The following is a 23,032-nucleotide window of genomic DNA, read 5'->3' on the forward strand; positions in this document are numbered from 1 at the left end:
GGATTTAGCTGCATTATCCTACAGAAATGGCTGTAAGTTAATACATATTTAGGGCCATTATTACATGTGTTCTTTTATGCCTTGTTCAGACTGACGCTAATTCGCTCTCTATTCGTTGTTCGACCCCAAATTACGATATAATTACTTCATTTCCCATACAAAATTTTGAGAACGAGTCCCAACTTACATTAGGTGAGTTTACTTGCGGCAATTGTCAGTTTGTAGGTGAGAGAGGGTGCTGAGAGGCAAAGGGTTACCATATGCCTCACCTCTCTCTCCTACAAAATGACAATTGCCGCAAGTAAACTCGCCCAATGTAAATTGGACTAGGAAATGTCTATAAATTGTTGGAATTTAAAAAAAAAAACTAATATTTTTCACATTTGAATGAATATTTTGAAAAACATGAATGAAAACTCGTTACATTTTCAATTTGGATGTTTCCATATCATTCTACTAAATGCATAATTTCTCGCAGAATGTAGAATTCTTGCAAAAATGTTTGGGGTCGCTGGTAATTCATCGAAAAAGGAGAAGCTGCTTTAATCTTTTGTTTTTAAAATCAAAATAGCACACGCTTATTAGGGCTTTATTTTTTTCATGGTAGAATAATAAAAGGTAGTCGCATCTGTCAAATTTAAGTAAATACAACCCTGTATGTCTGTACTGGAGCGTGTCAAATACAGAACAATAATACGACATCAACAACAAAAACAAAACAAGTTTGTTTATTTTTTGAAATGCATAGATATTTTCTGTGAACAATCAAATCAATTCATTTTTGCTGCCAGATATATTAACGCCGAATCTTTCAGTCGATTAATCAACATTTCTATCCAAAGAAAACATCTAAATATTTCCGCGGACACCGAAGTTATAGCGTGAGGGGACATAAATTGATAGATGATGATTCTTTGGGGCTCAGAAAAATTTGCTTGTTGGCAAAAGCTACCATTGGTCCGGAAATCAAACTTCACCGCAACCAATCGAAGACTTCACGGTAACCAATATGATGCGCTTAGGACTAAAATTTTCCAACGAGGCCACGATATAAGATAAGCAGCGAAATAAGCATATCACAGATGAATTTAATTTCTGAATATAAACAACCATATCAAGTGCCAACAACTCAATCGCTCAACAACAAAATATGGCGCAACAACGACAGCAGCAGCAATAACAAGCATTCAAGACTGACAGTGTTGGAAAATTTTACTGATCGCTACCAATATTATGATTTCATCCCGGAGAAGGGAATTATCAGTTGGCTTCTCAGTTTTTGAAATGATGCCTTATTAGCGAAAAAATGTTCAAAACATAAATCACTTTTTTTGTTTTGCGAAACCAGTTCATCCAGTCCTTGCAACAACTATTCTTTATGTAAGCAGAACCACGTAAGTAAGTCCTTGATGAAAACAAAAGAACAGCCGAAAACCGTACGGAACTTCTCTTTATTGATTTTACACAAACCGCACCATTTAACCAATTTCATGTGGGAATCTACACGGATTAATGGTTCGCGACGAAAGACTGTTATAAGCTTCTTGTATCAAAACAGTTTGACGTTTTCCCGAAAGTTTGTAGGCTTGCGATACAAATCGACCATCAGCAATGAGCGATTCCTTCATGCATACATCGACTAATGTTTACAGCTCTACCAACATCGCGGAAGGTAATCTGCTTAATTGCCAGCCATTTATTGATATATTATTTGTTGTTTCAAACTTTCTAATGATTTTGCCTGTTGTTATCATTTTATGATTAACACTTCCGTTACACATGCCAGTAAATTGGTGCCAATTGAGCACATGTATTATACTCGAAAATGCCGAAAAAGTGTTCGACTGGCATGTGTGTTTACACATGCCAGTGCAAGTTCAATTTCAAAATTATTTTAAGCCGCATTAACACACAAAAGTGCATTATATTTCAGATTTAAAACACAATTCAAAACATATTTTATTACTATTTATTTTATTTCGTTTTAAAAAGATTGTTTTCAATCATAAACATAATGAATCTGGTATTGCCGCCTTTTCAATATTGTATAATCCTAGAGGTGAAATTATTTATCAACCTATATTTGCATGAAAAACATCAAAATTATGTCTTTACTAACCACTAATATATTGCAGCTGCCAAGACGTATTATTTGTGTTTCCTAATCTTTTTGAAAATATGCATTAAATCTTTGCATTCTTAAAAGAAACAAAAATGTACATGGATTAAAAAATAGTCTCGGCAACTCTTTTTTCATTTTCGACATATCATTGGCAGCCAGCTCAACATTTTGCTGGCATGAAAAATCTAGTGCCAGTGGAGTCGACAATTCAAAAAATGTAATTGTGGTAGTAAAATATTGTGTATGTATTGAATTTTTCGAACTGTCACTGGCATGTGTAAAGGTTGGGTTACAGTAGAAGAATGTGCAGAAGTATGTTGAAGCTATCAACACTAGCTTGAATTGTTATATGTTGCATTTATATTAAAAAAAAAAGTAAAATTGTATATGCGAATTTTATGACCAGTCATATTGTTCTTCGACATCAACCGAAAAAAATTCCCTTATAAAATCCATTAGAAATCGGAACGAATTCGGAATGACGATTCTTAAGATTCTTTAGAAAATGTGCAGAGATTCTTAAAATAAACTTATAGAAAATCGGTCCAATTTCTAGGAAAATATTAGAGAAATCGGCCACATTTCTAAAAAAATTCAGAAAATCTCAGAAAAAATCTGATATCAGAGCTCTCGGAAAAAATTGTTAGCTGGGTGGGTAGTTGGTGTGGCAGTGAATATGTGTGAGTGTATTGGTATTTTTCGAAATGTCACTTGCATGTGTAAACGGGGGGTAAACACAATTTACCCAGACTGATGGGGGTTCATTTTGAAATCAAAACTATTTTGATTTTCATCAGTCTTCAAAAACTCACACACATTCTCAAATTTTCGAAAATTTACACATACTATCACAAATGCTGTCGAGCAGACTGATAGGTGTGACAACTTTTAAATATGTTTTGGTCGCGGATTTTGTGTTTTAAGTGTGATTCTGGACTCAACGTATTTGGGTAATACGGACGCTCAGAGAGCGTTGTTGTGGTAGATAAGTGAATCATTTTTGAACGTCGCGACGCAATTTAGGTATAGCTGTTAAAGTTCTGATTTTTGAAACTTGCTTTTGAAATGTTAGTTATTAAAATATTAATTTGAAAAGAACTTAAACTTTCGGGCCGAAACGTGGATATCTCGGAAAATAGAGCAGATATGAAGAAGCCGACCAAAAATTCAGGAAGAGGAATACTTAAGCATGATACCTACGATATGTCAATGATTTAGTATAGCCACACATTAGAGTTGGGTAATCTAGTTCCTAGTACTAGTTCCAAAACGTATGAGTAACATCATGAAATATAACGTGTGATGTTAAGTATACGCAGTTTGTTCAAAGAAAAAATGTGGGCCATTGGAACTGCGAAGTGAACTATATAGTTCCATATAGTTCCTTTGGCACAACTCTACCCCACATTACGGTACATACAGATTGTAAAACAAACTCTTGATACATTATCACACGAGAGTTTTTGAATGTTTATATTGAATTGGGGAACAGCAATTTTATGACGACTCGAGCTCAAGAATAAACGTGACCGACGAATTTGTATAAATGCGAATTCAACATAAACATTCAAAAACTCTCGTAGGCGCATATGCAAACCAAATTAACTACTCCCACTGTTATGTGTCTATTTTTAGATCAAGGATGAACACGAAGAGAGCATTAAATTTGAAAACAACTAATCTGTGATTAAGCTGGTCTTTAAAATAAGAAGTAATCACACATCACAACAAAACTGCCAAAGTGAATCTCAAAATCAATATATGTATGTATGTATGTATTTTATATACGGCATAATTATTATGTTTGATTTTGTTGTTGATACTGACTGATACTTTCTTACTTGTTAATGGTAAATTCTATCATTAATTAAAGCCAACTTGCAGAAAATGTAAATTAAAAATGTTCTGCAAGTTGGCTATGTGGATTTTTACTGAACAGAAAAATCCTCCATAATATAACATTCCTTTCATTCCATTATCTTCAATTAAATTCAATAAAAAATGAATATTTGGTTTTTAGTGTAAATAATAATTAATTTATTTGTGTTCTTCTTTTTTTTAATTTAGTTAGGAAACAAAAACGGATCAATATTTATTAGGCGGTACATTAACTTAGACCTCAACATAATAAATAATTTAAAACAAAAATTAAATATATTTGGGATTTTAGCTTTGACTAGTTAAAAACAAAACAAACAAAAGGGAAATTGAATTGAGTAAATAAACAAAAATTGCAAATTAAAACATTGTTCGAGTGCAGACAGGGGGAATATAATGAAACATATGTATGTGTGTAAATTTTCAATAAATTATTAACATCATAATATCGGATAGTGTTACATTCAAAAATTTATGCATTCAGGGGAGACACACTGTCTACGAAATTGCAAACTAAAAATAAGGAAAACATCTTTGCACATTGTAATTAAAAGGAGTTCTTGCAAATAACAATAATAGTAATAACAATTGTATTGTAGTTTTTGTTTTGTTTTCAAATATTTTAAAAAAATAATATTTGTTTGTATGTATAAGTATGTATGTATAACAACGCATGATAACATATCTATTGGTACATTTCTATTATAGCTGCACATTTACATTTATGTATATCGAGTATGTTTGTATGTGTGTAATATCGAGGCAATCACTTTATTTCTTATTTAAATATTGGATGATATTAAATCATTGGCAATGAATTATTCTCTACAGCCTCTCAACATAATTTCCTGGAAATGTGCCGAAGCAGCCGGTTCGCTGTGATGTACCCACATACCAGCCATCATCACATTTTTCCAAAACATGTACAATATCACCTTCCAATAGTTCCAATTCATCAGAGTTTTGTGGGCGGTATTTGTAAAGTGCACGATATCTGTAAGAAGAACCATCGATAAAAATGTGTTCACAAACCCAAAAATATTCTAATTGATCCCACAATCCTAAATATTAAATACTACACAGTCGGTTGACGATGACTCGTGTCACCGAAGCGATTGTTGTTTACATGGTAGCTCATTGTATGGGCTTGGTCCCGGGCCACACTAAGAGTAATTTCACTGAAATTTTTACATGAAAGTAAAAGAATATGTAAAATAAAACATTATGTGTTTCATACGAATATTGCAACAAAGCAAAATTTCAGAACACATGAAACCGTGTACACTATTTTCTTGAAATTATGTGTTTTTCTCGAAAAAGGCAAAGTTTCATGTCAAAATTTCAATCATTGCATCGGACATATTCAGACCAATCATGAATATAAACTCCACGTGAGTTTTCTAACTTTCTCCTTAAGCATAGTACACACTGACCAACAAAACTGACAGTCATCGAGGTCTATTTCGTTAATTTCAAAGTCTAGCTGAATAATTACTTTCCTAATATGTAAATAATACTTTACATATTGTATTTCATATATTTTTCGCTAAAGAAAAACTTTTATTTGCGAGAAAATTGTATTAAAAGTACGTTGACTGTCAGTTTTGACTGTCGGTGTGTACCCCGCTTTAAGTTAATAAGGCAGAAAGACAAAACTCATGGGGAGTTTACATTCATGATCACCCTGTTTGATTGTCCAGTTCATCGTTTTGGCCCCAGACGCAACCCTATTCAAAATGGGTAAAAATCGTTTCAGACGTTTGTATTCATTCCTTCGATAGCCGTCCGAATTTTGTGTCGAACGAAGTAAAACAAATTTGCTGGCGAAATTTTTGAGAATTTCAGCTAAGAATTTTTTTTAAACATGGTGTCGCATCGATACCTCTTGCTGTTCGGAAAAATATACATGTACATTCTCTAAAGGCAAAAAGTTAACTATGTCGACAGTTTATTTCCTTATAATTTTGGTATTTAACGTAAATTATCTGTAATTTAGCAACCAAAATAATGTAAACGCTTAGATTTAGCGACAGAAAGACTGTTGTAAACTTATTTCGCCATTTATTTTGGGGGACTTTTCTTTTGTGTTACTTACACCAATGGTTCCGAGCTTGTGTCGACATGCAAGATATCGGTCTTATGATTGGGACGAGTTTCTCTTAATATCGAATTTGGTGGTTGAATTCCGTTGCGGGTCAATGTATTAAATTCATTGTTTATATTTGTGCGCAGGGCATCCAATGAAGGACGATAATTGGCGATGGATGTTTGTTGTACTGTTGTTGTTTTAGCGGCAATATCTTCGGCACCAATATCGGTGAGCACCTGGAAAAAAAACGAAAAGAAAACAAGATAAGATTCGTGATCGCTGAGGAATAAGAAGTTGCGTCTCTTTACCTCAACATATGACACTGGGAAGATGCCTTTACGATTGGCTATTCTACCCTCAAACCAGTTATCATCAACGCGTCTGGTTAATGCCACCAATTCACCTTTGTTTAACGATAGCTCAACAGCTGACTGAGCCTGAAAATTATATTTTGCCCTAGCCTGACCCTCCGAGGGTTTGCTGCGATGTGTGTGTTGGGGCTGCTGTATATCTCGGTTTATAATCTGCGAAAATTTATATTTTAATGAAAGATGTCCAAATGATTCCTGTTTTTCATCTCACTTACTTCCACATAATTGGCTGGGAATAAACCAATCATTGCATTGTGTTCCCCTTCATACCAATTTTTATCAATAGCTCTCCTAATGTAGATGATGTCGCCTTTTTTAAAGCTCAACTCTCTGAAATATGCAAATTATTACCATGTTTACCATATTTTAATAGTTCGTTTGACAAACTTACTTGGAATTTTGCGCCTGGAAATTGTACAACGCCCTTGCCACGGATTTAGTTTGATTTAAGTTTTTGGGTGCCAAATCAGCAGGGAAATCATCATAACGATTTAAGGGTATGGGTGATTTTTGTGATGGCGTAAAGTTGTCCGTGTGACGGCGCGAATTCATATCTTGTAATTCTTGCAAATACTTACGACGTCTCTCCTCTTGATACAACTTTTGCATTTGTTCAGCCTGACGTATGGCCAATTCTTCCTCCGATAGTGGTGATTTCAGTTCCTGACGTACAGGTGTTTTGAAGTGAATGTTTACATCCGATTCATAATAGCGATTTGGCGAGACTGCGACAATAAAGAGGTTTAGACAATTACTTATAAATCAAAATACATGTATACTTATTAAAAAATAATTTGTTTTTATTTTTCAATTATAATTGTTCCTACAAGCATCCCAGAATGGACTTCTGACTTCACTAATATCAATGGGTGGGACATATAATATCGGTCGGCCTGAATCACTTTCACTCTTAAAACTAGTTTTAAATTGCTTCTAAGTTATAATGAAAAATTAAAAATAATCATAATTATAAATGTGTATTTATATAAATAAACATACCTACAGATCGTATTTGGACAACGTACAACTCTGCACACAATTGGAAGTGAGCTTTGAGAATAACGAGAAGAACTTTGCTTCGCCCTCGAAATTACTTTTGTGGGTCTCCTTTGACACTACAACTTTATTGCTGGGGTAACTTCTGATAGTGTCAAAAGAGACACACATTGGCAGTATCGCGGAATTGGGCAGTTCTTCCTGTAATTTTTATATTTTCGGGTAAGAATGTGATTGTCGCTGACTATCCAACACTCGCTTTCAAGTTACTGTTTACTTATTAGGCGATAGAAAGTTCTTGCAAGGACTAAAGACCTTCGTGCATAATATTTTGAACTGTAAGAATCTATTAATTTTTACTAATTTTTTTTTTCAATAATTTAAGCAAACATTATTATCGTAGTAAAAATTTCTAGATTCTTACAGGTTCTTATTTTTGTTTGATTGCTTGAGTGGAGTATTCCCCCATTGGCTCAACTTCATTTATTACTCTCTATTACAGAGAGTAATGTTTTTCAAAACGAACTGACAGTGTTGCAAAATTTTACTGATCGCTACCAATATCATGATTTCATCCCGGCGAAGAGAATTATCAATTGGCTTCTCAGTTTTTGAAATGATGCCTTTTTAGCGAAAAACCGAACTCTTTAAGTGTCTAGTATTCCCATATGAATGAGAATCACACTCACTTTTCGGCTTTTCCAAAGAAACACCAAAATCAAAATATTCTGCAACATGTCAGCAAAGTATCAACTAAGAATTCATCGAATTCTGTGTTGGCTGTGAGGTTCTTGATGGAATTTTGTTTTTAACAAATTTCCATTTGCGCGTACCTCCGCTGTTTTTTGTTTGTTTTGTTTATTGTTGAAGATTCAATCTCATTTGATTGCTTGAGTGGAGTATTCCTCCATTGGCTCAACTTCATTTATTACTCTCTATTACATTTATTACTCTCTATTTTTGGAGAAAAATGAGCATCAGAACAACATATTTCTAAGCTTCCAGCACATTTAAACTAAGAACTTATTTAGTTCTATAAGTTGAATAACATCAATTTATTTACAATTCCTTTTGCGCGTGTCATTCGCTCTTTTGTGTTTGTTTTGTTATTGTTGAAGATTTAACCCCATATTATTGCTTGAGGCTGCAGTATTATTTATTATCTCTTAAAACATGTGTTTTATATAAATATGTATTTGTATATCCCAATGTAATTGGATAAGTTTATAATGATAGTCTTGCTTTATCAGGCAATATGTATCTACGTTCTGTACTAGCTGAATCCGGTGCGCTTCGCTACACCGAATAAGGTAAAATATATTTTAATACATTTATTTGTAGGCCAATTTTCGTCACACATTCCAACTTTCATTAAAATCGGGTATATATAGCGTGTTTGGTGCATCAAATACATGAAATCGGCCGAAAACATATATATGGGAGCAATATCCAAATCTGAACCGATTTCAATATAATTTGGCAAATTTATTTCAAGGCCAAATTCCTTCACACAACCAAAATTTGGAGACATTATCTGTTACCATTCTATAGATATTTGCATAAAAATCTAATTTTTTTGGAGATACCTCCGATTCTGATACTATATCTCCGGATCATCGCGTAATTTCAGAAATATTTATAGGCTATGTTACTTTCAGGCCATGTAGTGATATACTCTGAAATTTTCAGGAAGATCGGTTCTGCGGTTTTTGAGTCCATAAACAAACAAACGTACAAACGTTTTTGTACTTTATATATATAGTTGGGTAATCTGGTTCCTAGTTCCTTGTACTAGTTCCAAAACGTATGAGTAACATCATGAAATATAACAAGTGATATTAAGTATACGCAGTTTGTTCAAAGAAAAAATGTGGGCCATTGGAACTGCGAAGTGAACTATATAGTTCCATATAGTTCCTTTGGCACAACTCTAATTCTGTACCTTTTTGTATGCGCATGCGTATTATTGTTATTATAATATTTCTAATCAATAATAATCATACGCATGGGGGCGGGGGTTAAAACACAAGTAAATTGCATAACTCTATTTTTAACTGATTTTATTGTTTCTTTCCATTTTCGAAGGCTGACTTAATTTCCTTTTTCTAAGCAGCTTAGAGCGCAAGGAAATACATTTTTAATTCATTTTTCGCACTTCTACATGTATAACTTAGCCAGCTGCTAACCGACTTGGTATGACTTATTTAAAAGCAAACATTCGTTCGTTTACTCAATAATTTGTACAATTCCAGTAACTTATTGTAAACGACTAAGGTCTTTTGAATTTTACAGCAACCAGTAACAATTTGTACAAAATGTGCATAAATGAACTCCCATTTTATAGTACTATCTAGAACTACTTTTTCAATTTTGTGTTAGAAAACTCTAAATAGTATCAAAACTTCACTATAAACGAAAATGGCGCTCTATTCTCCCATTTTTTGTTACACAAATTTGGATGAGGAGAATCTAGCAGCTGGAATCTGATTGGTTGATATGTTAAATGCCACGTTTCTGTTATATTTTTTGAATTTTTGAAAATTTTCCGTTCCGTTTCATTTGACACATCTGTAGGGGAAAGCATACAAATGTTATTAGTTTTTAACGTGTTTATGTTATTCACTGTTCCTGAACCTGCAAGAATCTAAACGTTTTTCAATTTTTATATAATGTACCATAGACTAATAAAAATATAGACACAGAAATTGTAAAGGTTAAGCAAGTTTTCTTGCTTAATAATGAAAGTACGAATATTTGTCATCAAAATTGGTTTTATTGTTTTTCAAAGTATTCTCCAACATTTTTGCAAATCAATTGTCGAAGTTTTCCACTCCGATTGAGACACCTGGTTCAACAGTATTCTCTGGCGGCAAAAATCGTTGAATCTTTTTCGTTTTTGGAATTTCTTTGAAGACTTCAGGCAAACAAATGGTGGTTTACCACTCAGAATTGACATGACCAGTTTTGCTGTGCTGAAGACCATTAGGTACAAAGTGCTTTTTTCCACGAACAACTTTCGTTGGAGTTGGATCGTCTTTGTAGAATCACACGGCCGAATGTTGTTTTGTTTCGTGATCATACGCATAGATCCATGATACGTCACATGTGACGTTCTTATAAATATCTCTTGAAGCACCGCGATCGTATATTTTAAATATTCTGAGTGATTGTCAAGTTGTGTTGGATTCATTGAGAACAAACCTTTTTTATGGACAGGTGTTTATAAAATATCTAATGTATCCTGGTGGAAAATATGCCCAAGGATGCCTCTATCTCACGGTGTCACATGATGATCTAGAAGTATCAGTTCACGCACAGCATCAATGTTCTCTGGTACAACGGCCGTTTTTTGGACGACCTTTACTACTTTCGTCCTTGATCGAGCGTTGACCACGATTGAATTCATTAAAACCGTTTTGCACATCGCATCGAAGCACGCTTACCGTGATAATCCACGTCGAAATGATCAGACAAAATAATCACAAGTAAATCCGTTGTTTTACAAATTGATTTTTCAGTCCAAATGTCCAAATAATATGAAATATGTATTTTACATACATACTGCAAATAAATAACCGTTTCCACATCATTCTAAAATAAAAAGTGAAACCTACTTTTAAACCTTTCAATGAGATTTTATGGACACACATACGAATACATAGGTACAGAGGTATTTCTAATAAAAATAGTTATATTAGCTCTAAACCGTATGTATGTCGGTTTTATTTGTAACTAACATCAAATTAACATGGAAGCATGAACAATAAGTGAAAACAAAGGAATTTTGTTGCGTTTTGACAGTAAGCCCATCTTAATGACAAATGTTTCATCTTTTACTTTCGCGCTTTGCTTAATCGTGAATTAAATTTGACTGTTTCTTGAAAGAGGCACGCACAGTGATTAAGGATAGTTTTTACTGCGGCGACAGATATTTGTGTAATTCTTTCTTTCGGCTCTGTGGCATATGTGAACCAACAAAACACGAAATTCCAAATGACAGTCAACAAAAAACGCCAGTTTTTATATAAAATATAAATTGATATAAAATATTGTTTGAATGAATAAATTTTCACATACGAGTCTTTTCATATATGAAATTATTTTATAGTACGTTTATATATAACCGGATTTAACAAACCCACTGGCTTTTAAATGTCAATTCCATTACGTACACGTCAAGTAAATCATCATAAAGAAGGTTAACCCTGCAAAAAGCTATAATATAAACAACCTATTAATTTAATTATTACTTGGAAATCATACGTTTACAATTTTCTTGATTTAGTAAAATCCAGTGGATTAAAATTATCAATTCCAATGCATATATGTATGTGTGTCAAATAAATCCTCATAAAGTATTTCGTTAAACACTTTACAATTACTTTTTTCATATATGAAATGTCTTCTTATAGGTACCCATTGTATGCCGTAAATATATTAGAAATCGGCAATACGAATCAATTGGTTTTTGACTAGCAAAACAAATTCTGCATCACTGTGCAATGGTCATGTTGATGAAAGAAGCAAAGCTGCTGTCTTTACAATAAAGAAAACTGAGTGCTTTCTATGAAGTTCATATACATGTATGTACATATGTATGTACCTAGCAAACCAAATGTAAGACGTCCAATTTGTCAGAACAATTTCGGAAGCAAATGCGTTCATAATTCGTTCCGATTTCTATACGATTTTTCGTAGTAGATTTCGTTCCAAATTCGGAGAGAAATGTCGGAAATAAATGTGCCTTCGAAGACACCATAAAAGGAAATAAATTTCCTTTGCACAACGGTCATTATGCCGGTATACCGTCACTTTTTGAATGTACTCGTACATATCTAACAACTAACAAACCAGAGGGGCTTGGTTTTATTGTCGCAAAAACAACGTGATTGGTTATAAAATATATACAAATTATTGACCTGTTTATCGATACAGAGTCGGCGAAAAAGGGAACTGATGAAGTTGTTTGGTGACAACTGAAACTATAGTATTCCCTACCCTTTGCCCGCAACTAATCAATTTCATATCCACTTTAAAATATTTTGTTGTTATTCAAACAATTGAATTACAACAAAATATGGACTCAAGCGGAAATAAACACAAAGATATATATACAAATTTTTAATGTTTGTAATATAAATGCAACATATATAATAATTTAAGCTAGTGTTGAAAAACTCAACATACTCGTACAGATAGTTTACCTGGTTCTACTATAGGGTGTTTTTATAGAGGTATAGAACTTTAAGTTGCAATAAAAAAACGATGGATTATTTGATTGACATGAATTTTATTCATCCGAAAGATAATCTTGTGGCATTACATTTTTAATATAATTTCTGGCATATGACCGCCACGCCTGGCGCGAATGTAGTCCAATCTGGACGTTCAATTTTCTATTACTTTTTCCAATATTTGTGGCCGTATATCGGCTATAACATGGCGAATGTTGTCTTTCAAATGGTCAAGCGTATAGACCAATGACTTTACACAGCCCCACAGTAAGTAGTCTAGAGGTTTTAAATCACAAGATTTTGGAGGCCAATTCACAGGTCCAAAACGTGAAATTAGGCGGTCACCAAACGTGTTTTTATACCCTACACCACTATGTGGGGAGGGTATTATAAGTTGGTTTTGGCCAAAAAGTTTGTAACGCATCGAAATAATGGTCGTAGACCCATACTTATATATATCAAAATGAATGTCTCGACGAGCTGAGTCGATCCGTCCGTCAGTCCGTCCGTCAGTCCGTCCGTCCGTCCGTCTGTCCATCTAAACCTTGTAATCACGCTACAGGCCGCAATTTTGATCGGATCGTCACGAAATTTTGGATGTTGATGAGGGTCCCACATTGGAAGAAGCCTATTGATTTTGGTGATAGCCGGATAATATTTAGGGGTCGGAATGGGGAAAAACTCATTTGGAGACAAATTCAAAGTGTTATTCTTTGTGAATATATTGGCTTCTAGTAGGGGTATTCCAACGACAAAGCCTGTCAATGGAAGAAGAAAATATTACCTTTACATTGGTGTAAAGCAGTTGGCGAAGGTGGTCAAACAAGGGAGAACCCACAATAGTCGGTAATGCATCCAATTCTTCCATTTTTTTGCAATCAAGCTACAGGTCGTAATTTTGATCGGATGGTCACGAAATTTTGGTTGCTTATGGGGGTCCCAGAGACAAAGAGGCATATTATTTTTGGTGGTAGTCGGTTTATATTTCCTAAAAGAAATGTTTACCAGTGAAAAGCTTATGCACAGGGGTAGTGGTGTAGGGTATCACATGGTCGGCCCCGTCCCGACTATAGCCTTTGCTCACTTGTTCAATAAATAAATTAAAATTGCACTATTTGCAAGCGTTGTTCAGGCGTGAGACTATTCATGATGAATTGCCAAACCAAACTGAGAATAAATCACTTGACAGCTGTTAAATCGGTCGCAATTTTGAAAAGTAATGACAACTTAAAATTCTTTACCTCTATAAAAAATACCCTTTATAACAACAAGAGGATAACAACAGTAAAATCATTAGAAACGTTTGAAATTACAATGTTCCAATAAAAGATATAACAATGAAAAGTTGGTCCCCTGAGTGGGTTTGTTTTGCAGTGTGTCAATAAACATAATTTATATCCGATTTTCATACGGCATTATTTGCAAAATTGTTTCGAAATCTATAGGAAGATTCGGAAGAAAAAATAACACTTTCGAATTTCCCAACGATTTCGTTTCGAAATTGAAGCGTATTCGATACGATTTCACTCTGACACTTCGTTCCGACATTATGTCAACCACTCCATACAAATTCGTTTTGATCTCGGAACCAACATCGGACGTAGCATCCGAATTTGGTATTGATTTCGTTACGTTTGGTTTGCTGGGTATGTACATTTGGACTACTCTTAACCGAGACAACACAAGTACAAGTCTAAAGTCTCGTATGTGTTTAAAATGCCAGTGCCATCGACCGATACCCACTAATAGCGATAGTAACATCAGTTACAACAGCATGTTACAGTTGAGTCACTCGCGGTTATTCCGATTTCATTTCTAATTGTGGGGAAGTCAAGAAGAACCTTGACTAGACTTTCGACGGACACACTTTATCTGATTCATGGATTGTTGTTCTGCGAAGAAATAAAGAACAAATAAAAAGAGAGGGCATTACAAAAAAAAAAAAAAAAAAAAAAAAAACAATCATTTCAAAAATCTGCACCAGCATTCCTTTCATTGTCTGTTTGTATTTCTGTTCATCACGTTATGAACAAAAAAGACTAAACATTTTCACTTTCACTCTGTTCGTTTCTTTTTCTCTTGTTTGGTGATTTCCTTTTAGCTTTCATAAAACGCGCGAATCCATCGAATACACAAATTCATCCACTTGGATGGGATTAAGTGAATTGTTTAAATAGGGTACGGTGATGACATTGGCCAGTTTGCAGTTATGCTTGGGTAAAGGGGTGGTAGATAGGCACAGGGTTTCAACCGTCTTCAATTAAAAGTTAGTCCGGCTTTCGGTCTTTCATGTAATCAGATAACGTGCGACTATTTACTATGTAGATAAGAGGTACGAACACTCACACAGATATCCACACGAACACCACTGGTCTTTGCTCTTCACAAACCTATCCAATGAATGTGACAATGAAAAAATATAAATTGTAATTTGTTTAATAATTTAGCACAACAGTACGTAGATTTTTTTAATTTTCTTTTTTTATTCCGCGTGTTCATCAACCGATTGATTGAAATCAATAAAGTTATCCGCTTCGCGGATCAGTCAGCACTAAATGTTTTTGAGCATTTTCAACCAGCCGGAGCCCCCAAACAATCTTGAATTTGAACAAGTCTCTTTGAATGTGTTTTACTTGTTGCTGTTGCTACACTTGCAGGTTTTGTACTTTGAAAGTTATCTCTTTCTCTCAATTCCAGGTCTCGGAAACACACCGAATGTGTAATGTGTAAACATACTCTTAGCATGTTTAACTTATAATTTGTTTACATCATGGCATATTTAGTTTTCAAAATGTAATAGGGTCTATTCATGATATTTGAAACTTCGAATTTTGCCTCCATAAAATAATTCTTTTCATCCTAAACATGTAATAAAAATGACCTACGACAGTTCTGAATGCTTTATATTTATATTTTGATTCAGATTTCTTCTATTTTAGAGGATTATAAAAATGTATTTATGTTTTTCCTAAGAAAATATATATGTACATACGTCGAAATAATTTCCATAAAAGACCTTAGTCCGACTCATGGCACAATTAACAAAGTAGTGGTATCACACTAGCTGTTCGAATATGAAGTGTCAAATCCTTTTATAAAAACAAATTTGTTGTAATTTCCCCAACAACATAAAGAAAGTTTTGACATAACAAATTCAGAATTTTACGATGTCACTGCCTTGGTAATTGTGCCACGGTCCGGCTAAAAGCTCACATGTAAAGTAAAGTTCAAATTTGTGGTACGCAATAATAAATAAATTTGCTAAATATTTAATAAAAATGGGATTGCGTGAAAATGGGATTATCGTTTTTAGGGATACCCCCATAATCTAAAGAAACTGGTATACACGCTTCCGCGTGTGTTTGTCATATTAGATTTGGTGCAATATTCGTTTGAAACAACACGACTCTTTTCTTTTTAATTTTCTTTTGCTTTGGTGTTAATTTGTCTGTGGAACTGCTCTTGTGTAAACCTGCTGCATGCCATTACATTGTACACCATGCAGGGCTCTCTGAAAATATTGAATAAACCCCATTGAATGAGCAGAGAACTCTTCATAAATATGTTTTCATTCGAATGCGTTTGCTTGCTCGCGAGTCGTGTTGATCTGTTAACAATTTGTGAATTTCTCCAGTCAGACCAGACCATCGACAACCCAGTCAGCTATTTAACAAAAACAACAACAATAATAATTTCATTTTTTACGGGTTACAGATGTTACAGATGTTTGCACAGTGACTCGATTTCTTAAGTTATTTCAGAAATACGTAAGAATTTTTTTATCTGTTGTTGGGTGGAGTTGGATACAAATTTATTACGCGTTTGATAGCGAAATGATTCCTTAATAAAAACATTTTCTTCAATAGGATGACCAAGTAGATACCTGAAAGCATAATATTCAAAACTTGAAAGAACAAGTGGGTTTTGGAACAAACGTTCTGTATAGGATCACCCATCTACACTATTTTCATTTGTAATTCGAAGAATTCAGTTTATTGGAGAATTCTATTTGTGATTCCAAACATCATTTCATTTGTAATCCATTCCATTTGTAATTAAAAGTATTCCATTTGAAAGATTTCAAATCATTTTCGAAAAAATTACTTTAAATTTAAGCATTAGGGAAAGGGTGTTTGGTTACTCAAATAGATGAAATTGGGTGAAAATATATATGGGAACTACATACATATATCTAAATCTGAATCGATGTCAATATCATTTGGTAAGCCTATTTCTAAACGTGCTGGTGCAAAATATATATGGAGCTATATCTAATTCTGACCTGGCTTTAATATCATTTGGTAACTTTATTGCTAGACCAAATTCAGCCACAAATTTCAAATTGGCTGTGTTACATAAAATCGGGGGAAAATATATGTACATATGTATGTATGTATGTGGAAGCTATATCTAATTCTGAAATGTTCCCACCAAAAGCAATGGCATTTGCCCTTTCAACAGGAAAATTACCATCTGAAATTTTTAACCAGGATAGGATAATAAATACATGGGCAGACGGACGGAGAGACATGCATACATCGACTCATAATGTGATGCTTTGTACGTAGATCATTAAAGGTAACCATGGGTCTACGTATCTCGTTTCCTTTTGTACGTTACATACAAATGCATAAAAACATAGTACCTATAGTACCTATAAGGTATGGTATCGCTCTGAGAGGTTTTCATGTTAGTTTAAGGATGAAAATTTGCTGTCCTATACAATTCGTCATCATATTTTGCATATTATCGTCTATTACGGCTCCAATCAATGTGGGTGGCCTTCGTAGCTTTTATAAGGTTGAGATGAGGTGGTGGTGATGGGTGGCTAGTTGTAATTATAAAAATTGAATTTCTTTAATAAAAAGTATTTTACGGGTATCTTACATGTACTGCGGTTTCGTGTCTGATTGTGACGCATTACCAAGGGCAATGCCGTCTGAATGGCACTTTGATTGGCTAAAAATGTTTGTCTTTGACTTGGCTGTGGTGTAAACGGTTGTATATGAAGTCCGGTTCTTATGTTATAGTCGTAATTTTCATTGTTATTTCTACTATAGCTCCCAGTGTGGCCTCCATTAGCAGGTACTAAGGATGGAGTGCTGCGACTTTTGTGTGAGTTGCGAGAAATCCACAGAAGCTTGCCACAATTTGGAACATCACAATAATCGTTGTTGTAGTTGTTTAAAAAAGCAGATTGCGGTTTATTATAAATGTCGTGTGCTGGAAATGATGGACGCAAAGGATCTGGTGTTTTTGTTTGCCTAACTGTTGTTGTCCAGTCATATGACCCAATTTCGGGCGTGTAATAGTTGTAATTGGATCGTGGTGGTGCTCTTCTGTGTACAATAGGTTTTATTTCTGGATACATATCCGGCATTTCAGAATGCCGATTGTAATTATTATTATTATTAACTATTTGTTGTTGTTGCTGCTGCTGTTGTTTGTTATTGTAAAACATTTTAAACTATTTAAGTTTTGTGAAATTCGTATCTGACATTGTCAGCATTCAAATGAAATTAAATTATTTGCACAATTCGTGTGTTTTTTTCTTTTTGTTTTCCTTCACATAAATACACAACTATTCTATGGAAATTATAAGTTTTCTAGCGTTTTCCGAACTAAATTGGCAATAGGTTTCTTTTAGACTATGCTACTATGTCACTATGTTGATGGTTGGTGGTAACTTAGTAACTAACACCTGTCGTCTATGTAGCGAGTGGGTTTGTGTGTGTGTGCGAGTTGTTGTTGGTTTCCAAATGCACACACTGCGCAGTTCCGCTTATTCTTTTCCGAAAGGGGGTCATTGATTGACATTCTCAGGGATTTGTTTTTATTGATTTCAGTTTCTTAGAAATAGGGGTTTGATTTTGGAAGCACAAATGTGCTGTACTCTATGTTAGTAGTTTCGCTGCCCTCGAGGCATTCGAAGGTAATGGCGGTTATTTGTTTTCTTTGTTTTTACACTCACCTTTATCGGTCAAATCACTCTTGGGGGGTGGTGGAACTTGGGGTGAATCATAATCTATATGTCGATCACAGGTCAATTTTGAAGTGGGGAAACCAATACGGACGGCATACGTATATAGTGGTAGTATTGGAAGTGGTGGGTGGAAAGGGGGAAAAAGATCATAGAAATATTTGAAATTCGTAAGCAAGAGATTGACGCAATAAGAATGGTCACATGAATGAAGAATGTCAAAGAAGAATTTCCGAAAGCAGATTAATAGGAATGACAGTTTCAAGCATTAGAGCGATGTTACCGTTTTTAATCTTAAGATTTGGTAAATGTATATGTTAGTATTAGAAGTTAAAATGAACCTTGAAATGATACGGCACATCCGCGTCGAGCCATCGCCTTGGACCACTGCAAGCGGGCCTTAGAGTTGGGATTAGGTTTGTTCACTTCATCGGGCACATAACGAGCTTTGGGTTGATGTATTTTTGGGTCAAACTTTTGGTTGGCGAAAATGTCATCAGATCTCTGTTTAGTAAAGGGCATTGGCGCTCGCGATACCGGCGAATGGGTTTTGCGTTTGACCTGACACTGTTTGGCCTCATCATCCTTTAGTTTGTTATGTTCCGGACTGGGATATCGATGGGCAATCCAATTAGCAGTTAAATATCGTGGAATACAACTCTTGGTCGTGGCAGAATGAATATCAGGAGAGGAGAGGGACAAGCGTTTTTTACTCAAATGAGAGCTCTGGCAATGACCACTGCTACTAAGGCTTCTGGTAGGACTGTTGGAGTGACCGATATGCCCCTTTTGAGGAATGCCCAAACTGGCTGTCTTGCTAATTCGATCAATATGTGGCATCAGACGATTCCTCTGATTCAGAGGCTGAGGGGAGAGTAGTCGGCGCTGGCGACTTCTCCTTGTGGCTCCATCAACGGTGTCACTATTTGTTTGTGAAATTTTATTGTGCAACTCAAACTTGTGGGTAATCCAAGAGACCTCTCCCTTGTTTAAGGCGTCTTTTGACTCTGATTTGATGGCAATGTTCATTTCAGGGTCGCTGCGCACCTTCCTCAGCTTACGTAGCCCAAAAAAATGATTCGACCTGAGATTATTGTAGTTCAAACTCTCAAATTTATTGCGTATTTTTTGTACATCGCCCGTGTGGACGCGTTGCAAATACGAAGAACACTGAGATTGGGGCGAGACACTTCTAGACCGGCAATAAGACTCCAGAAACTCAAGACTGCTGTAGGGTGTATAATCCTCCGAGATATCGGTGAGGGCATCATGTTGTTGTCGATTGTAGTCGTGCTGATTTTCGGCTTCATCTGGGGGCTTTTGTTGGGGTGAAAGTAAGTGAAAATTTACCCGCGATGAACTCTTCTCACCAAACATTTCACACAAATCCGTCAGCGATGAGCTGAGTTCTTTGTGTTGGGACAAATTGCTTCGATATTGTTTGGAACGCATTTTTTCCTCAATCATACGCATTACTTCATCTTCATCCGGGGAAGAGTCTTCCCGGGCATGGTACACGGTCTTTGGTGGTTTTTCGTATTTACGCTCCTCAAAGTATTTGATTTTCTGGGTAATGTCAGTAGTTTCTCTTCGGGAGGCGTTTGGCTTCTCATTTTGATTGGCTACATTCGGTTGTGATTCTTCCATCTTAGGTGCTGGAGGAATTTCTGGCGGACTGTTATCTCTGCATGTTAGTTTACCATTTTCTTGGCATTGTGTTGTCGCGGAGGTGCCTCCATTGCTAGCTAAGGCTTCTTTCTTTTTTAAGAAAGAGGCCAAGAGTTCATCCCTTGTTATTGAAGATTTGCAACGTACTTTAAGAGCTTGAGAAGAGCTTGGCATGTTATGATGATCCACAGTGACTACGTAATCCTCCGCAGGAAGATCAAGAGTTTTTTCCGCACCCGATGAATAAATTTCATTCAATTGTCGACTGATTTTGTTGAGTTGTTCATTGGGCAACGTCCCCACCAATTGTTCATTGAAATGCATTTCTCTAGAGGTCGGCGGCTGTTCAACACTTTGTAATTTCTCCTCCAAAGTGTGGGCCAGATCAGCCACAGTATTACGACGCCAATAGCGCATGTTGCAGCATGGTTTTCTTGATTGTTCCAAGTAATCATGTAAGAAATTGATATTCTCAAAATTTTCTCGCAAATCTTCAACCGACTTCTCGCGGGAGTTAAGGCCCGGATCGGTTTCTTTACGCCACTTCACTTCCTCCACATCTTTGGGCATAAATAGCAAATTCTTTTCATGTTGATCATTTTTGAGTTTGCCCACCAAGTAATTCAATTCCCTTTCCGCCCTTTCGTGCAGACGTACCCGACGCCACTCGTCATAGTCGAGGAGTTCACTTTCTTTTCGTATCGGTTTGAAGTCTGTATTGGATGTTGCTCTTTCCAATTGACCAACCCGCTCGAGGGTACTATAGAACCGATTCAATTCAACAAAACGTTCAGAGTTGTGTAAATATCGACAGGTCGGGCTGTGACGATCATTGCTGGCCAATGAGGTGGCACTGTGGGCAAATTCGTCGCACAAATATAGACCGCGTTTTGAACGATCCTCGGCGCTTGACAAGCTACTGGCTCGTATAACTTTGTTGCTGTGATTGGTGCGACAACTATCAATGCGACGACGCGAGGGTGAGCGCAGATTACGAGTCATGGACGAGGGTGGTACGCGTATCTCACGAGTTGGTGAAAACTCCTTCATTGCCGAGGTGTTAGCAGATTCGGTCTGCGAAACATTTGAGGACTTTGGTGAAGATTTTTCCTCGACTTGTGCATTTCGATTCGTTTGCTTACGATTGGGGCTGAGACTTCTCGATTTGTGTCCTGAGAAATTGCTTAGATATGTCGTGGTTGTCGATGTGGTCTGATGCTTAAGATTATAGGGCAGTGAGTTGGTCTGTTGCGAATTATAATCATTCCAAAAGAGAGCTTTGTCACGTACAGATGTCACATATGCATAATCCGCGTCCTCTACCGAGATCGGTTGCCTAATATTTTCAGATGAATCATTATTTGGTGGCCTTGAATCTTCAGAAATTTTGGACGCAATTATAACACTCTCCTTTTTGGCAGAAGAGTTCTTTAGTTTCGTCGCCTCACGTGCTAATTTCTTACATATTTTTTGTTTTTCTTCGTAGACTTTCGGTTCTACAGTTTTCGATTGCTGATGATCCGTTGTTATGTGGCCCAAAGAAAACGTGGAATTGCTTCCAGCCAAACTCACATTGGATACAGCCTTTGATATCTGTTTAGATGAGGATGACTTGTCTACTTTACGTTTTTTCTCAGCCGAATTGAAAACACCCACCACATTTGGCGAACGCAACCATTCGGTAAAGCCATAATGCTCAACTTCGGGATAGCAAAAACTGTGTCGTGAAATGAAATTGTTCTCCACTGTGGCGTGATTCCGACAACCGGTACAAAATCGGGGTACTGAACGGCTTCTGGACTGAACAGCACATGTGGCCAAAGAACGGACTGCCTTCTTCACATCTTGGGGTGATTTCAAGGACGGATCTCTCAAAATGTTTGTACTGGCCTCAAATGTAAAGCGATCGAGTGGGAGAGTGTTTTCTAAGCGTTTCTTCTCTTCAGCAAAAGTACGCTCTTTTGAAATACTGCGACCAAAGGCCACTGGACTACGACTAGTGCGCCGTGAAATTAAGGCCTGAGAGGTACTCTTTCTCACTGGACTCACTGTTCGCACGAAATTTTGTTTTTTGCTGCGTACAGCGTTCGAGCGAACATCTTGTGATGGTGTTGATATTCGTTTCGGTAGTAGGGAAGATACAGCTCCAGCAGATTTCGATCGACATAGGGCACCACGATTTGCCGATTTTCGTATCGTTATAGTTCCATACTTATTGCCACCAAGCGCCGGACTTTCGGGACTTTTAAAGCATTTTTCATGCCTCGATGAAGAACTAGTGGGAATGGCAGAGCCCTTGCCTGCCTTCTTCCCAGGAGATTTTGCAAAGAGTGATTGGCGATTTGGTGGTGTTGGAGGCAAAATCATTTCTCTCTTCTCCTTTTCCAGTGATATAAATGAAGGCATGACTTTTGGAAACTCTGGAAACATAACTTCGCCACTTGCTCAGAACGCAAGAGGTAGAGGTTCTGCCACGCCTTCTACCTGAGGCAAAAACAATATGAAATTCTTATTAAAGAGAGCAATCAAATGAACAAGGAGAACGAGTGCGATTGTGGATCTCAGTTCTTTTACCAACATTATCAACTTTACAGTGCTATTTTTGCTCGGGAGAGAGAGAGAGGAGAAACCTCTTTAGGAACAATTTCATTTTAATTCGTTTGTGACTCGCTTTGTTTTGAAGAGTGCTCGTTA

At 36.0% G+C, this 23,032-nt stretch overlaps 1 protein-coding gene across 50 annotated transcripts in view; it reads right to left on the reverse strand.

The window, feature by feature from the left end:
* Nucleotides 1-4,130: 4,130 nt before the first annotated feature.
* Nucleotides 4,131-23,032, reverse strand: part of CAP (Cbl-associated protein) — a 97,839-nt gene continuing 78,937 nt past the window's right edge. For 25 of the 50 annotated variants that reach the window (XM_073957239.1, XM_073957238.1, XM_073957234.1 and 22 more), the window contains 6 exons: nucleotides 18,662-18,715; nucleotides 6,852-7,185; nucleotides 6,676-6,790; nucleotides 6,398-6,613; nucleotides 6,096-6,325; nucleotides 4,131-4,994 (listed from right to left, as the gene is read on the reverse strand). In XM_073957239.1, coding sequence (XP_073813340.1) covers nucleotides 4,826-4,994; nucleotides 6,096-6,325; nucleotides 6,398-6,613; nucleotides 6,676-6,790; nucleotides 6,852-7,185; nucleotides 18,662-18,715 — 1,118 coding nt within the window. In that variant the 3' untranslated portion in view covers nucleotides 4,131-4,825. Of the gene's footprint in view, nucleotides 4,995-6,095; nucleotides 6,326-6,397; nucleotides 6,614-6,675; nucleotides 6,791-6,851; nucleotides 7,186-15,036; nucleotides 15,314-17,577; nucleotides 18,417-18,661; nucleotides 18,716-19,011; nucleotides 22,823-23,032 lie in introns of those variants that run through there. The other 25 variants (XM_073957240.1, XM_073957235.1, XM_073957245.1 and 22 more) reach the window with 4 other exon arrangements.

The sequence above is a fragment of the Musca autumnalis genome, unplaced genomic scaffold, assembly GCF_047663935.1.
Source record: "Musca autumnalis isolate F117 unplaced genomic scaffold, ASM4766393v1 scaffold_5, whole genome shotgun sequence".
In the NCBI taxonomy this organism is placed as follows: domain Eukaryota; kingdom Metazoa; phylum Arthropoda; class Insecta; order Diptera; family Muscidae; genus Musca; species Musca autumnalis.